General features: G+C 36.3%; 1 protein-coding gene across 1 annotated transcript; it reads left to right on the forward strand.

Moving 5' to 3' along the window:
• Nucleotides 1-4,415: 4,415 nt before the first annotated feature.
• Nucleotides 4,416-5,633, forward strand: LOC139120520 (uncharacterized). Its single transcript, XM_070684983.1, has 2 exons — nt 4,416-4,577; nt 4,976-5,633. Exons 1-2 carry the CDS (start codon nt 4,540-4,542, stop codon nt 5,508-5,510), a joined length of 573 nt encoding a protein of 190 aa, XP_070541084.1. The 5' UTR covers nt 4,416-4,539; the 3' UTR covers nt 5,511-5,633.
• Nucleotides 5,634-14,184: the final 8,551 nt, after the last annotated feature.

Here is a 14,184-nt window from a genome sequence, read left to right on the forward strand (position 1 = left end):
GAGCACTCGGCTGAAGCTAGCAGACAAAACCAGCAGACAATACTTTATCGTGGAAGCTGGCAGACAAAACGAGTACTCTTCTCTACGTCGCTACGACCTCAATTTTGACTGAAGACTACTATATTACCTTATTTATACTGCGAAGAGTTAAAATATCCCATATTTTTTCGGAAAAATATTGTCGACGGCTTGAAGTGTCAGACGGAATACGGCAGTACGGCGACGGTACGTTGCACTTCCTGCCAGTTGGCATAAGGTGCACTGTACTGTGTGAGGGCGCTTTGATTGATCGGTGAGCAGACCTTTTTACACATACAAAATATAATATTGGGTAAAAATTCGATAAATACGCGTGAAAAACTTGTATATCTTCACCTTAAAAATGCGTATGTCGTCTAAGATAAACTTAATTTCTGCATAAAATTACCTAATTTAATTTTTGTATTGCCCTTAATGAAAGAACAAACTGACTTCAGGCATTTCAAATTGAGTGTGCATCCATCTTACCTACCAGGTCTAATTTATATATACCCATACTAACACAAAATACACATCTCATTCTCTAATAAGTTTCTTTGCATGAATTATCTTCAGTCTAATTAGCACCTGAAATCAGAATTTCTAATTCTGCTTCTAATAAAACACTGTCTGCTGGCATATCAAATTGAGTGTGCATCCATCTCACCTACCAGGTCTAATTCACATATACCTATAGTACCATAAAATACACATGTCATTGTCTAATTAGTTTCTTTGCATAAATTAACTTCAGTCTAATTAGCACCTGAAATCTGAATTTCTAATTCTGCCTCTTATAAAACACTGTTTGCTGGCATTCCAAATTGAGCTTGCATCCATCTCACAAACCAGGTCTAATTCACATATACCCATACTTACACAAAGTACACATGTCAATGTTTAATTAGTTTCTTTGCATAAATTATCTTCAGTCTAATTAGCACCTATCAACCCGAATTTCTACTTCTGCCTCTAATAAAACACTGTCTGCTGGCATTTCAAATTGAGTGTGCATCCATCTCACCTACCAGGTCTAATTCACATATACCTATACTACCACAAAATACACATGTCATTGTCTAATTAGTTTCTTTGCATAAATTATCTTCAGTCTAATTAGCACCTGAAAACCAAATTTCTACTTCTGCCTTTAATAAAACACTGTCTGCTTGGCATTTCAAATTGAGTGTGCATCCATCTTACCTAACAGGTCTAATTCACATATACCTTACTACCACAAAATACACATGTCAATGTATAATTTGTTTCTTTGCATAAATTATCTTCAGTCTAATAAGCACCTGAAACCTGAATTTATAGTTTTGCCTCTTATAAAACACTGTCTGCTGGCATTCCAAATTGAGTGTGCTTCCATCTCACATACCAGGTCTAATTCACCTATACCTATACTACCACAAAATACACATATCATTGTATAATTAGTTTCATTGCATAAATTAACTTCAGTCTAATTAGCACCTGAAATCTGAATTTCTACTTCTGCCTCTAATAAAACATGTCTGCTGGCATTTCAAATTGAGTGTGCATCCATCTCACCTACCAGGTCTAATTCACATATACCCATACTACCACAAAATACACATGTCAATGTCTAATTAGTTTCTTGCATAAATTATCTTCAGTCTAATAGCACCTATCAACCCGAATTTCTACTTTTGACTCTTATAAAACACTGTCTGCCGGAATTTGAAATTGAGTGTGCATCCATCTCACCTACCAGGTCTAATTCACATATACCTATAGTACCATAAAATACACATGTAATTGTCTTATTAGTTTCTTTGCATAAATTAACTTCAGTCTAATAAGCACCTGAAATCTGAATTTCTCATTCTGCCTCTTATAAAACACTGTCTGCTGGTATTCCAAATTGAGCTTGCATCCATCTCACCTACCAGGGTCTAATTCACATATACCCATACTTACACAAAGTACACATGTCAATGTTTAATTAGTTTCTTTGCATAAATTATCTTCAGTCTAATTAGCACCTATCAACCCAGAATTTCTACTTTTGACTCTTATAAAACACTGTCTGCTGGAATTTGAAATTGAGTGTGCATCCATCTCACCTACCAGGTCTAATTCACATATACCTATACTACCACAAAATACACATGTCATTGTCTAATTAGTTTCTTTGCATAAATTATCTTCAGTCTAATTAGCACCTGAAACCTGAATTTCTATTCTGCCTCTATAAAACACTGTCTGCTGGCATTCCAAATTGAGTGTGCTTCCATCTCACCTACCAGGTCTAATTCACATATACCTATACTATCACAAAATACACATGTCATTTGTCTAATTAGTTTCTTTGCATAAATTATCTCCAGTCTAATTAGCACCTGAAAACCAAATTTCTACTTTTGCCTCTTAATAAACACTGTCTGCTGGCATTTCAAATTGAGTGTGCATCCATCTCACCTACCAGGTCTAATTCACATATACCTATACTACCACAAATACACATGTCATTGTCTAATTAGTTTCTTTGCATAAATTCTTCAGTCTAATTAGCACCTGAAACCTGAATTTCTACTTTCTGCCTCTTATAAAACACTGTCTGCTGGCATTTCAAATTGAGTGTGCTTCCATCTCACCTACCAGGTCTAATTCACCTATACCTGTACTATCACAAAATACACATATAATTGTATAATTAGTTTCTTTGCATAAATTATCTCCAGTCTAATTAGCACCTGAAAACCAAATTTGTACTTTTGCCTCTAATAAAACACTGTCTTCTGGCATTTCAAATTGAGTGTGCATCCATCTTACCTACCAGGTCTAATTCACATATACCCACACTGCCACAAAATACACATGTCATTGTCTAATTAGTTTCTTTGCATAAATTATCTTCAGTCTAATTGTAGCACCTATAAACCCGAATTTCTACTTTTGACTCTTATAAAACACTGTCTGCTGGCATTTCAAATTGAGTGTGCATCCATCTCACCTACAAGGTGTAATTCACATACATCTATACTACCACGAAATACACATGTCATTGTATAATTACTTTCTGTGCAGAAATTATCTCCAGTCTAATTAGCACCTGAAAACCAAATTTCTACTTCTGCCTCCAATAAAACACTGTCTGCCGGCATTCCAAATTGAGTGTGCATCCATCTCACCTACCAGGTCTAATTCACATATACCCATACTACACAAAATACACATGTCATTGTATAATTAGTTTCTTTGCATAAATTATCTCCAGTCTAATTAGCACCTGAAAACCAAAATTGTAGTATGCCTCTAATAAAACACTGTCTGCTGGCATTCCAAATTGCGTGTGCATCCACTCACCTACCAGGTCTAATTCACATATACCCATACTAAGACAAAATACACATGACAATGTCTAATTAGTTTCTTTGCATAAATTATCTTCAGTCTAATTAGCACCTGAAACCTAAATTTATTGTTTTACCTCTTATAAAACACTGTCTGCTGGCATTCCAAATTGAGTGTGCTTCCATCTCACATACCAGGTCTAATTCACCTATACCTCTACTACCACAAAATACACATGTTATTGTATAATTAGTTTCTTTGCATAAATTATCTTCAGTCTAATTAGCACCTGAAAACCAAATTTGTACTTTACCTCTAATAAAACACTGTCTGCTGGCATTTCAAATTGCGTGTGCATCCATCTCACCTACCAGGTCTAATTCACCTATACCTATACTAGCATAAAATACACATGTCATTGTGTAATTAGTTTCTTTGCATAAATTATCTCAGTCTAATTAGCACCTGAAAACCAACTTTCTACTTCTGCCTCTTATAAAACACTGTCTGCTGGCATTTCAAATTGAGTGTGCATCCATCTCACCTACCAGGTCTAATTCACATATACCTATACTACGACAAAATACACACGTCATTGTATAATTAGTTTCTGTGCATAAATTATCTCCAGTCGAATTAGCACCTGAAAACCAAAATTGTAGTATTGCCTCTAATAAAACACTGTCTGCTGGCATTCCAAATTGCGTGTGCATCCATCTCACCTACCAGGTCTAATTCACATATACCCATACTAAGACAAAATACACATGACAATGTCTAATTAGTTTCTTTGCTAATTATCTTCATCCTAATTAGCACCTGAAACCTAAATTTATTGTTTTTTGCTCTCTTTATTGCGCTCTTTTATTGCTCTCTCCCCCTCCCCCCGTAAACGAAAGAATTACGTTTCTCGTGCGTCAGCTTTTATTATCGACGGCCCTTAGGGATATTGTGAATAATCTGTAAAGCCTAGATTGCAAGGTATGATGACAGTTAGACATGTCACCATTTCAGTTATTTATCAAATGGGACTATAACCATTCTAATTACCTCTAATTCTCATTTACAGTGTGTTATCGGCCAAGTGTTGGTGGGTGTGGCTGCAAGCTATTTTATGATGGTGGAGAAGATCTTTTATTTAACCTCAATAACCGTGACTTTATCCACTATGGTTTATTACTGAGTTACCTTCACCTGATGGTGGAAGGAAGAAATCCACTGGCTGCTTTCCATCGGTAAGCTTTCTCTAACCTTGTAATTCTTTGTGACACCTTACAACATTTTATCACCTTTTTCAGAGCATGTTACAGGAAACACACAATTATTTTTTTTTTTTGGCCTTAGCTATCATTGGGCTTTTAGTCTTAATTCCACAACAAGAAAATTAGTGTTGACCAATGTTTGTTGTACTGTCAAATGGCAAAATAAACCAACATCTCAGGTTACACAAATATTGCTTGCTTGAATGATTGACAAGTAAAACCTCCATACCGAAAGTCACATTTAGATTTTACATTTGCAACTTTTAAAAGATATACAGTTTATTGTTTTTCCACTTTGTCTTTGATGAGAAAAATAGGCCTTTGGAAGAAGAAAATAAAAGTAACATTGTATTGTCTGTGCAATATTTCAGAGCTTACACACACAAGCACTCACAGCTGTCATCTACGCAATTGTTACCCCTTCACAAATTACGCCTTGGATGGAATGGTTATGCGAGACTCCTTGCTATCAACTGGACTGAATCGTTTGCCTGTGGACTTTGTGGCAGTGATCCTGATGTTGTTATTTGTGATGGCACTTCACTTGGTCTTCACAAACAGCTATTACAAGGTTTCAATGAAGAAGATGTCAACATTCTACCTGTGATCCAAGGGAGCAAGCATACTGACCGGGTGTACATCCCAAGCAGCAAAGCAAGGAAACTTCTACATCAGTTTTCAGGTCTCCATCAGCAAAGAAATCTGTCAAATCTTTCACCAACTCCACTGAACAGAGAACAGTATATACACCTGATAACACTTCTCAGAAAGTTTAGCCACCTGCAGTCTCTGGCAGATGTCATTGAAAGAATAAGCAACAATGGAAATGAACTTACTGCACCAGATCAGTACCGCTCATTCCTCCTATTCGCCGAGATGCGCGCCGACCACTACTTGAACAAATAGTACGGCACCGTCAAAAAAAAAAATAAGCGCCAGGACTTGTCGTTTGCGACGTCAAGGTCATGTCAGGAAATCGAACACACGAGACAAGTAACTAAAACTGATTTCTCTACGAAAACATAAAAAATGAATGGAAATACAAACATTTGTGATAGAATCATAAAATTTGACACGATACGAGTACCACATGAAGTGTAAATAGTAACCCGAAAACAATAAAATAATGAATGTCGGCAACCATCAGAAGTGAGCGGGTATTGATTGACAGTATTCTGCCCGCGATAATGCGCATGACGTATGACCTGATGAAGACGTGTTAATGAAATACACAGCTGCTAAAAGCTCCCGCCCCGCTCCCGTCGGTAACAAAAAGACGGTCTAAAAACGCAAAGTCGTCGTAATTTGAAAGACTCTTGCAAGTGTGAATGATTCCACTCTTTGGGCGTTGTACCGTAGAAATCCCACAATCGTAGCCAAGTAAAAACTTTCGCGCGGCCGCGGGAATGCATGCATTCAATCGAAGTTGGAAACTACCATAGTCCATAGTAGTATCAACACTACAACGGCCGGCGCGGCGGCCATCAGTTTCAGGGAAAAAGATCGAATATTTCGATACCCCCAAGTATGTACTGTTGAAATTCGTTTTAATCTAAATTTTGATAAGCCCTGCTCTCGAATTCTATTTGCGCACCCCGTAAATGGCACGTTGGCCTAAAACAAACCAGGTCAATGAATTCATGAAGGAGACGTAGACCGTAAACGTTCGTGGAAGGAAGCCATACAAGTTCGTTTGCGCACTTGTCTCTATTAGGAGACAGAAATGAAATGTTCTACAATAAAAAAGACACCAACGTACAGATATAACCAAGTCAGATAAATATTTATAATTGGCCAAGTCTCGACTGAGCGAACTGGTAAGTACCCTGTCATGCGAGTCGGGTGGGGCAAATGATCCAATGCGACGGCCAACGCGACGGCCCGGCTAAAATACGTAATGGTTACGCACTGGAACTAAAACGGGGACAAGCCATACTTTATTTTCGTTTGCACTTGACGTGAGGGCCAGGGCCGAGGAATGATGCTCGGTCATCCGCAGCGCGCGCAACGCTACTAATATACGCACTATTCCGCAGAAGAGTGCCGCCTTCAAAGTTGCACAAGAGAAAATAAAATGAATTCTTCACCCATTTTTCACGTAGATATGGTCATAAATATATCCATTTCTTACAGTTGGTTTATTTAATTTCCAAATGTAACGGGCCGAGATGCGCGCCGACCACTCCTTGAACAAATAGTACGGCACCGAAAAAAAAAAAAAAATAAGCGCCAGGACTTGTCGTTTTGCGACGTCAAGGTCATGTCAGGAAATCGGACACACGAGACAAGTAACTAAAACTGATTTCTCTACGAAAACATAAAAAATGAATGGAAATACAAACATTTGTGATAGAATCATAAAATTTGACACGATACGAGTACCACATGAAGTGTAAATAGTAACCCGAAAACAATAAAATAATGAATGTCGGCAACCAATCAGAAAGTGAGCGGGTATTGATTGACAGTATTCTGCCCGCGATAATGCCCATGACGTATGACCTGATGAAGACGTGTTAATGAAATACACAGCTGCTAAAAGCTCCCGCCCCGCTCCCGTCGGTAACAAAAAGACGGTCTAAAAACGCAAAGTCGTCGTAATTTGAAAGACTCTTGCAAGTGTGAATGATTCCACTCTTTGGGCGTTGTACCGTAGAAATCCCACAATCGTAGCCAAGTAAAAACTTTCGCGCGGCCGCGGGAATGCATGCATTCAATCGAAGTTGGAAACTACCATAGTCCATAGTTAGTATCAACACAACAGCGGCCGGCGCGGCGGCCATCAGTTTCAGGGAAAAAGATCGAATATTTCGATACCCCAAGTATGTACTGTTGAAATTCGTTTTAATCTAAATTTTGATAAGCCCTGCTCTCGAATTCTATTTGCGCACCCCGTAAATGGCACGTTGGCTTAAAACAAACCAGGTCAATGAATTCATGAAGGAGACGTAGACCGTAAACGTTCGTGGAAGGAAGCAATACAAGTTCGTTTGCGCACTTGTCTCTAGGAGACAGAAATGAAATGTTCTACAATAAAAAAGACACCAAACGTACAGATATAACCAAGTCAGATAAATATTTATAATTGGCCAAGTCTCGACTGAGCGTACTGATAAGTACCCTGTCATGCGAGTCGGGTGGGGCAAATGATCCAACGCGACGGCCAACGCGACGGCTCGGCTAAAATACGTAATGGTTACGCACTGGAACTAAAACGGGGACAAGCCATACTTTATTTTCGTTTGCACTTGACGTGAGGGCCAGGGCCGAGGAATGGAAATCTAACTTCCACAAGAAAATAAAACGCCCAACTGATAGTAATGAGTCAGAAAAATATTTACTACCAGCTGAAGTCTCAACTGAGTGTGAATATACGTACACAGTAATGATCCAACCGTGCCGCCCGACCCGGGCCCGTGGTCTATGGCTCGTCAAAAGTGACAATTTATGATCGTTTTCATTTGGCACGAGGGCTCGAGAGCTTAAGTATATAGAAATTCAACTTTCTACAACAAAAAATAACACCCCAGACGTATAGTTATGTGTCAGATAAATCTTTATTACCGCCCAAGTCTCCACTACTGAGCGTATTGAATAAAAAGGAAAGTAACTCTGCCGATGATCCAACGATATCCAACGTCATGGCGGCCCTGGCTGGATAGCTAGGCAATGGTTATACCCGTAAAACCCTCGACTCTCAGATCGGTCGCTCGTTTTCGTGCACATGTCGCAGACTGTATTTTGATAGTATCTGCGACGATCGCGGATAGCATGTGCGACCGGTAGCAGATAGTAAATGCGACGGTCGCAGATAGTAGTTTGCTACAATATTGCGACTCGCACTTTCCAGTCGCAGATAGCATTTTGAGGTACTCTTACATAAATGCAATTCAATATCTAGTCAATGCCAGTTGATTGTCTGCATACATGTATAAGGACGACCATTTTGAAAAATTATCATTACATGAACTATTGGTTGATCTGATCACAAATGTTGGTGCTTCCTTGCCAAAGTATCATGATATCATGGCCTCAATGGGACAGTATTACTATTATCAACCCATTTAAAGGTCAGTAAAACGGTTTCCAAAGACTTGCCCATTTCATAATACCATGCACCTTGTTTGGCACTTGATATGGGTGAAAATAACTTTGATGATTTGAAAGCCAGAGATTAATGAACACTATTTTCACTACACTATTTATAGTGATGATTTCAAATGAATAATTGTCTAATTTTGGCATATACATATACATTCCAATGAATGTGGTATTATCACATTGGATTGAGGTCATGAATATTGGGTAATTTTCATAAATTATGATGGTAAGAAACTTGTAGTATATCTGTATCATGGAAAGAGAGCTGCAGCAGAGACAAATTTAAAGAATGATTTATTCTTCACATTTTTTTCTTTAAATAACCATTGAAATTGATTTTGTAGTGATTTGGTGAAATGAAAGAGATTGAGTGTTTTTCCTCGGTTTTTAAACCATTTACTGGAGGGGAACAATAGCAGACATACAGAAAGGTACAAAGAACAAATTATTCACACTACCAAATAAAAGTTTGGTTGCCAGTGTGTTTGGATGATGTAACAAACAGCTGTTCTGACGGTTTCTTTCCAAACAACACCTGTTCGTCAAGCAATAATGAAAAATTGGGAAACTTAAGGTATGCACAAACCAAAGAACAGCCAAGCCGTACAAAATCAAACAGAGACTTAACAATGCACATTTAAGACCTGAAAATATGAAAAGCACTTAATGGGCAAAAAATTCTGAAAAGGACAAAGTTTGATGCGTTTTATTCTGAAGCTGCCAACAACAAACTACAATTTTACAAAATTTTCTTTATTTCATTTGAACATTAATCATTTACTTTCATTCAACATTTTTCGATATCTTTATGCAAAATGAATTCCATAATGTTATCAACCTGAAACCTCAATACCAATATCAACTGAATGCATGTTTGATTAACTTTGAAGGATTATAGGCCAACAAACGAAGAACTTCAATACTTTTAAATTTTCCATCCATAGTTTGCATACTATATTACGACATCTCTTTCGTTTTTTTATTTTTTCAAATATACATGCAGCGAATTAAAGTGACTGACCCACTTTGACTCTGCCTATAATCAGATAAATTCATTCACTTTCACTTTAAATTTCTATGAATTAATACCTCCTGAGTTATTCATCAAATGCAATTATCAGAAAATCTTTCACTTTGGCTGAAACATTGGTTTCCATTTCTGGGAAAATTTGTGCTGCTTCTAGACATTGGTTAGATCTATCAATATGGTATTATACAAGAAGTTAAACTGTTATTGCTGAAAGAGAGGTCACAAAAAAAGCTCAAACTTTCAACTCTACCAACAGTTAGGATAGATATTAAAAGGAAACTATGATATCTACAAGAAATACATGCCAATAGGTCTCATTTATTATTTCAGAGTTCCCTTAATAATATGTAAAAATAAACATCTATTGAAAATTGTGACAAGGCTTTAGAAAACAACTTTTCCAGGAATAGGAAAATTAGTATACAGATCACCAATGTTCTGAATGATACTACAAGTTACAGGTACATATCAAAGGTGGTGAGCTCAAGCTGCAGAAATCAAGGCAGGTGCAAAAATGACAAAATTTGTTATTTCTTGAGCAACAAATGTTGTGTGCGCAGTTATATTTAGGATAAACCTGTAATCAAGATGTGCAATGAGTATGAGCTAATGGTTCTAACAAATAACATACATGTACCTTGCCGTATAGTGCAGCAAAGCTACACAAATATTTTACACATTTAAGTCATAGCATCATTATCTTTGGCTTTACTTGAGTTTATGGTTAATTTAAGGGTGTATATTCTATTTTATTGATAAGCATGAATTTGTTCCTGAATGTGTTCACCCTAAGTCAACAATCGATAATCGCCATTTGATAAAAATGGGTTTGGGCCATACACAGTAATGTGAAAGGGGTAATATAACATAGCTAGCAGTTTTAATATTTGCTAAGACAGTTTAATTAGTTTAAACTTTTGCTCAAATTTTTGGAAACAATACTTCACCAAAATTGCCTTTCACGAACAAGGATAAAAATCTGGGATCCTCTGTAAGCTTTTCAATTAGAGAAACAAATTGCTTTATATAATAAGTTGATATTTGAAGTTTAAAATGGCCGCTGTTCTCATTTAACGCAATGAGATAAGTGTACATTTCGGCAAAAACAAGATGGTGAAGACTCGGATCCTGCCTCTAGTGCTTCAACATGAGACCATGAACGCATAGATCAGAAGATTATCATAAAAAATTAGTATACAAAAGATACAGTCCCAGAAGCAAAGTCAAATCATCTGAAGTACATGCCTGACTTATTATGTATTGTCTGTCAAGACATGATGAGCATAATGCATGATCTCCAATTTAACAAATGCCAAGTAGTGTAGAAAGACTATCAAATTGATAGACCATACAAGGATAGGTAAGATGCTATGCAAAATATAGAAAAATGGGTGACAGGTGAATCGATAGAAGGGATTGCTTACACAGATTTAAGTTGGAAGGTAATTTGGAATTTGGGTCAATGGTTGTGCATATAGGTTTGTAGATCAACAAACCATGATCTTCTTTGTTAGTTTCTTTTTACTTTGACAAATGCACTGTCATGAAAAGTAGAAAAACATTAAATTTTATTTGAACCTTATAAAATAAGATCCTAAATATCAAGACAAAATGAACAGTTTTAAGTTTCTCTGATCTTGCCAACTGAGACTTTATAAAATAGAACAATTCTTAGAAATTGAAAGCATTTTTTTAAACATAATTGAAAGAGAAGCTTTCTACCTTACCTTAATGGTTCAAACGTAAAAAAGATAGAGATGGAGTGTACTTGGATTTCATAAAAAGGATTTCACAATGAATAGATTTCAATAACACTTCAGAAAAAAGCTAAAATTATCTTTCCACTTTGATTAAGCAATGTTGATATTAAAAAGAATTAAATGTAGTTATTATATAAAGCAATTCTAATAGGCTTTAACGTACCTTATGTGCATGGTAGGGTTCACTCTTGTCATAACCTCTGCTTTTTCAAAATGACTGACTCCAATTCTTGTGGACTGGGTTTTACAGTAAATTGATTTCTTCTTTTTGCTTTTTTTTTCCAATTTTAATTACAACCTTGTGCAACTTAGGATCAACAGCACGAGTACTGGCTACTGCACCTGTTATAACAGTAACATAATAAACAGTATTAAAACTTTAAGAATATCCTTGTTATCAATCTAAAACCACTCAGTGGCTCCGATTGGGACTATTGTTTGAAGTCCCCTTCTAATTCACAGTCTAATGTGAATTCTTTAAAAGAGTACATGTATGTATTCGCCATTTTGTCAACATGTAGCAATGTACAAAACTGTCTTGCAGACAAATACTCGTTTACGTATGATGGATGTGTGTGGGTATGTATAGTATAGTATGTCCCAAAAAACAGTCATTTATTTGAACATGTCATTGTCATCACTCTTCTGTTACTTTATACAGCAAAAAACACAGGTTTGTTTTTAAAAACCTTACAGGGCTCGAAATTAGTGGTAGTCCCACGTCCACAGACTACCAACTTTTCCCTGGGGCTACCAAAGTCCATGAAATGGTAGCCCACACGGACTACCAAAGCCTGGACATGAAATACTTGGCGTGCGATGTCCGTCACTTTTGGACGAGCTAAATGCAGTCAACATGCAGTTTCGTTTGTTTGAAGCAATTGTCATTTCATCTGTGAAGATATTTTTTTCTGCTGACTATTACAATTTTCATTGCTATGTTGTTGTTTTCACAAGATGCAGAGCGTTTGATACTAGTATGTTGAGTTGCTTTTCCGTGCAGTCTTTGCATGCTACTAAGTATGCTGTTGATCGGCAGCATACAAGACGTTCTTATGTCAAGTTTTGGGGTTTTAATGCTGAAATTTCACAAAACTGTCACTTCTGTATCCAGAGATTGTGTAATGTTTGATTTGAAACAGCGATATAAAACAGTGTCAGTTAAGCTTGGAAATCATGGCTGAGTGTTCCTGTCTTTTATCTATGGTTGTCGATCAGTATCAATGTATTACGTTCTTTATAGAGAGACTCGGGTGTAACAAGGCATGCCAGTTCATAAAGATCATGAGAATATTTTTTCTGTTTTTCTTTACTCAAGTTACAATTCTTTGGAGTTGAAAGTGATAGAAAGTGTTCAAAATGTACATAATTAGCATAAATTAAGCGTTCGTGACACATAACATGGGGTTTCTCAGTTAGAAGCCCCTAGTTTATACTGCTAATTTGTGTTGCTGAACTGGGGCTTATACTCGGACGAGTACAGTATCCCTAAACTAAATATGCATGGACTACCAGCCATTGTCACTGGGCTACCAACTTCAGACCAGATATGAACTGAAAATGCTCTCGTGTTTCATTATATATTGAAGTTATGTGTAAATTTGAACCTTTGCCACATGTTTGCAACTTCATTGAAATATTATGATCAAACATAATGAACAATATCACCGCCGATTAATTCTAAAAGGTCATGAAGTATACAAATATGTAATTAGCTGAAATGAAAATATTAAAGTTATTTGACTGCTCTCATTGTATCACCACTTTATATAGCAAGTGTAATTACCGTTGGCCAAGTCCTTCAAGCCATATATGCCGAGCTGTGAAAGCTCATTAGATATGCAAATTATAAATTAGCTGACATGAAAATGTGAAATGACTTTCGATATTGTTTTAGACCTGGTATAATCATCAATGTACATAGCATGTTTTGCCAAGTGAAATCTCAGAGGAAAGATCATCGAAAATGTCAAATTAGGAATTGGCTGAAGAAAAATTGCTTAATGACTTTCAATAATGCTGTATCATAGTACTTTTAGTGTGTATAGCAAGTTTCATCAACTTTGGTCCAGTCAATCCAGATATATACCCCCAATAAGCAAAGTTCATTAAATATGCAAATTAGGAATTGGCTGAAGAGAAAATGCTTAATGACTTTCAATAATATTGTATTATAGTGTCTTTAATGTACATAGCAAGTTTCATCAATTTTGATCAAGTCAATTCAGATATATATCCCTAATTATGAAAATTCATTTAATAATGCAAACTAGAATTGGCTGAAGTAAAAATGTCTTTTGACTTTCAATAATGTTATATCACAGTATCTTTGATGTATATAGCAAGTTTCAATACTACAATATCAAGTTAATTCAGATATGTATCCCTAATGAGGAAAGTTCATTAAATATGCAAATTTGGAATTGGCTGAAGTAAAAATGCTGAATGACTTTCAAAAATGTTGTATCATAGTGGCTTCAATACATGTAGCAAGTTTCATCAACAATGGTCCAGTCAATTCAAATATATATCCCTAATTAGCAAAGTTCATTAAACATGCAAATTGGGAATTGGGAAAGTTAAAATGCTTAACGACTTTCAATAATGTTAAATCATAGTATCTTCAATATACATACCAAGTTTGGTCAATTTTGATCGAGTCAAATCAGACATATATCCCTGATTAGGA

This window comes from Ptychodera flava, chromosome 20, assembly GCF_041260155.1.
Source record: "Ptychodera flava strain L36383 chromosome 20, AS_Pfla_20210202, whole genome shotgun sequence".
NCBI classification, from domain to species: domain Eukaryota; kingdom Metazoa; phylum Hemichordata; class Enteropneusta; family Ptychoderidae; genus Ptychodera; species Ptychodera flava.